This window comes from Plasmodium cynomolgi, chromosome 11 (assembly GCF_000321355.1).
Source record: "Plasmodium cynomolgi strain B DNA, chromosome 11, whole genome shotgun sequence".
NCBI classification, from domain to species: Eukaryota; Apicomplexa; class Aconoidasida; order Haemosporida; family Plasmodiidae; genus Plasmodium; species Plasmodium cynomolgi.
Window position 1 is genome coordinate 1,345,097 of NC_020404.1, and position 4,301 is coordinate 1,349,397.

The following is a 4,301-nucleotide window of genomic DNA, read 5'->3' on the forward strand; positions in this document are numbered from 1 at the left end:
CCCTTACACATTCGCTTTATTAACTTACGTTGTGTGTGGCACTTCGTGCTCCATCTGTTTCTCTCACTGTAGTTTGTTCGCTGTCTTTGTGTGGCTGCCCCTTTTGGAAATCAAAAGGTGGAGTGTTGTGCTACGTTGAAAGATGCGAAGTGAACTCTGGGGGAGGATAGAAGGCTGCACCTGTCGTCACGCCTACTACGTACTATTACATCACATTACATTATTTTTATTATTTTTTTTTTCCCAAACTGTAAACTACACATTTACAAGGTTTCACTAGAAGCCATTAAACACGAAAGTGATTCCGCTCGGCGATGGGCAGCGTTGTGGGGTTCACCTAATTAGGGTGTTGGTTTATGGCGAAATGGAAGAACGTGTCAGAATTGCAATTTATTGTACGGTTTTTTTTTTTATCGTTTGTCTAGAGCTGTTTTGATTGACTGCTGGAATTGGTGAACTGGTTCACGTGGGTGCACTACTCCACATAGGATGGGTGGGAGTCAGCGTGAACAGAAGGGAACACCTACGATGTTTCCACGTCGCCACTTCGTTTCATGCACTCATCGCAATTATTATAAGATTTGCCTCTTTTTTCTAGTAAACGCGAAGGTTGCGTAACTTCATTGCCAGGAAGAGATGGGGTATGTGTGTGGGGGGGTCGGTCTCTTAATAGGTGCTCGGGAATATGTTTGTGAAACCTGGTTGTGGTTTTTCTGACCACGTGACGAGCAAAGCGTATTGGGTTGGTCGGGAAGGTGGTTCTTCCTGCGAGATGGGTGTTTGAAGATTACAGCTGGGACCGTCCCCCTCAGATCGCCATGTCATAGTTGGGCTACCTCAACAGGTTAATCAACAGCTACATGAGGAACTACCCACCCTGGTGGAGAATTCCCCCCATGGCACTTGCGCATGAATAAGAATTTTTGCCCCCCCCCTCTACCCTACACCTACTTCTGTTCTTTCCAGCGATTGAACTGCTAGTGCAAGCACCCTCAGTTAACACGTATACACGCATTCCTTCATACATACCATTCTTCGCGCTGTTTTTTTTTTTTGCAGGAGAGAGATTAGCTTTGAACAAGCTGTATGCACATTTTTTTCGTTTCGCCTTTTTTACCGTTTTTAGATGGACGGGAGGTAGAATGGGACCCCTCCTCCCGATGCGCTGTTTTATGATAGCAGTATAGAAGCGATCAGTCAGAGGGGCGACGCAAAAATGATTACTCCTTTAGTGGCTTGCCCATTAACCACTCCGCACATTTAGGAAGAATTCATTTTTATAAAATTTTTACGATGCCTTTTTCTTATTCGTAAAGTTAAGGCGGATGTACCTGTCGTCTCATCGTCTCCCTCACCCGTTTGTTCCACTTATGTCTCAATTGGAGAAAATTCACATGGCTAAAATGGTGAAGCGAGTAACGCGGTCGTGTGTGCGATGGGTATGCCCTTTACTTTTTTTTTTTTTTTTTTTTTGCAATCCCCTTTGGGTGAATTTTCCATGTGCAGCATTTCGTCCTTTTACGAATGAGGAAAAATGACAGTGGGTGAGAGGAGCATGGACTGAAAGAAGTGCACCCCGTTGAGTGTAACTCCACGTTGAACGTAACTCCCCGTTTTGTTGTAACTGGAAAAATGTGTGCGAAACTGTTGGAACGTTAAACGGTCAGTTCGGTGTGCATCCAGTATGATACCCACATGGAGGTTCTTTTTTTTTTTTTTTTTTTCTCACAAATGGAATAGCTATGTGGACATCCCCATTCGTCCGTTCATGTAAAGACGTACAGCGCATTTTATGGTTATCCTTTTTTTTTAAAACATTGACTCGGACGGGACAAAAAAAAAAAAAAAAAAAAGTTGGTACATCCTTACTCAGGGAGAGGGGTATACACAGTTGCGCTGCCGTTATGTGTTCATCATCAAAGTTGACACTTGAGCACCTGTGTGTGTTTTTCCCCCCCCGCCCATTAAGAAAAAAATCCTATGTTCGTCGAAATCATGTCGTTTATGTTTTTCCAAAGGGTGTCCCTTTTCTCTACTAGCCTGATAAACAGCTTCGTTTTGTTTTCATATATAAGTTGCGTTTCGAGGGCGACCTGCATAGTGGGTCCCATTGAGAGGGAGTGGGCGAGGTGTGCGTGGAGGTGTGCATATTCCTTTTTTGTAACTTGTCATGGGGGGGGTAACTCCGTGTTGAGATGCCTTTTTTCCCACTCTCGTACACACACTGCGCGTACAGGGGGACAGTCGCAACAAGACGCAGGCCTTACCTTGGCAAAGTACGGATTGCAAAACACAACGAGGTAATTGTTTTCCTGCATGAAGGACGGAATTTTCTCGACCTTTATGACTGGTCCAATCCACTGCATGAAATTTTTACACTCGTTAATGGTCGTCTTCTGTGGGAAGTTGCACACGACGATGGTGGAGTCTTCGTCGAAGTCTTTCGGCTGCGGGGGGGGATTGGCGTGGGTGAGTGCCTGATTGGAGTGAGTGCTTGATTGGCGTGGGTGACGTGAGTGCCTGATTGGCGTGCGGGCCTGATTGGTGTCCTTTTTACGCGCGCCCGCCCCTGCCTTACCGCGTACACATTGGTCAGCTTCCGTTCCGATAAGTTGGACGCGTTCTTCGACTGAGTGACCTTCCGCTTCTGCAGCTCAACGGTCCGCAGCTTGCGGTAAGAAGGGTCCATCGTTGGAGGGGTGGGGGGGGGAGCAAAGGGAGAGATGCAAAAGGGGGAGTCAAACTGGAGGAAAACATTTCCGTGTAAACAGCCCCTTAACGCTTTATTTTATTTTGCTTTATTTTGCTTTATTTTGTTTTGCTTCATTTTTTTTGCCGTCCCGATTTGCAATTTTTTTCTCTTCCTCCTTTTTCCCTAAAATTCACGCATTCGCGCTGATCTCTGTTCCTCCGATTTGGTACGTTTTCGCGAGTAAAATAGGTGCTGCTGTTGCGTGTGCAGTTGAGCAAATGGAAAAAAAAAAAAAAAAACTTACACTTATACTTACACTTGGGGAGTGTATGGGGGGAGGTTACATAATTACGTAGGAGTATACAAATGGCAGCTTTAAAAATTGTCATAATGATTTTGTGGAAAATGGTTCGCTATTTGAGAAGGGAAAGGGAAAAAATTGCTTCCATCTCCACGCAGACTGTTATATTGGCAGCTGTGCTGGCTGTCGTAATGGTGCTCCCCGCGCAATCCTACTGATGGTCTTTTTGCTCCTCCTGGCACCCCTCGCATGTTGAATCCTTTTTTGGGGACGTCATTTGGGCCGCCACACAAGGGGGAGTTTTTTTTTTTTTTTTTTTTTTTTTTTTTCCACTTTCACCAATACATATATCCGTACAGTTGTCTTTTGTTAAAGCAGAAAATAGAGACCCCCCCTCCGCTATGCCCAAAGGTGAGTCATTTGGCTGAGACAAATGGGATGCAATTAATACAAAATTGGAGAAAGGGAAGTATCCTTTGGGGTTTTAACACACAGCATGCAAACCTGTCCGTTTATCCTTCTCATGAATAAATACATGGCATTTTTTTTTTTTACCTGGGTTAATATTATTACAACTGGTTTGGAGAGAATTTCCCCTCTTTTTGCGGGATGCCACGTGGGGGGGCATATCAAAAGGTGCGAATTGTCGGCGTTCGTCGTCCGTTCTGTTGGATGCCGTCTGTTCTGTTGGATGCCGTCTGTTCTGTTGGATGCCGTCTGTTCTGTTGGATGCCGTCTGTTCTGTTGGATGCCGTCCGTTCTGTTGCCTGTCGCCCGTTCTGTTGGCTAGTCGCCCGTTCTGTTGGCTAGTCGTCCGTTCTGTTGGCTAGTCGCCCCTCCTGTTTGCTCACCTGCGCATTTCCTCCAACCGCATCGTCAAAAATGAGAGGGCCGCTCAGTGTAAAGACGCACGTGGGGCACTTCCCCCCAAGATGGCTACGTCCGGTTGGCATTCCACGCGGGGACGTAACTACACCTGCCGCTTGTCTCCCTTCGCCGCATTTGCCTTCATGGAAGCATTAACAGATAGCATTTGTTTCCATGCGTCCCTAGGGAGAGTACTTCCCCATGTAGTAACCATCATATCAGTCCTCACCGCCACAAGGGACAATCTCTACTTTGGAGGATGATCCCCTTCACTGACCTCCCTGTGGAAAGGATTCCCTCTCTTTACTCTCCATGCAGAATAACCGAAGCGATCACGAAAATGGCAGGTTATCATTTTAGCTAATTTTTTTTTTTTTGCTATAAATTTTTTTAATATGCATCCGAATAGAATAAATGCTGTGTTTGTTAATTATGAGTGAA

General features: G+C 45.5%; 1 protein-coding gene across 1 annotated transcript; it reads right to left on the bottom strand.

Moving 5' to 3' along the window:
* Positions 1-1,964: 1,964 nt before the first annotated feature.
* On the bottom strand, positions 1,965-2,689 carry PCYB_113980 (hypothetical protein; the record flags this gene model as incomplete). Its single annotated transcript, XM_004223277.1, has 3 exons — positions 1,965-2,093; positions 2,268-2,447; positions 2,579-2,689. The coding sequence occupies 3 exons, from the start codon at positions 2,687-2,689 to the stop codon at positions 1,965-1,967; spliced, it is 420 nt and encodes a 139-aa protein (XP_004223325.1).
* Positions 2,690-4,301: the final 1,612 nt, after the last annotated feature.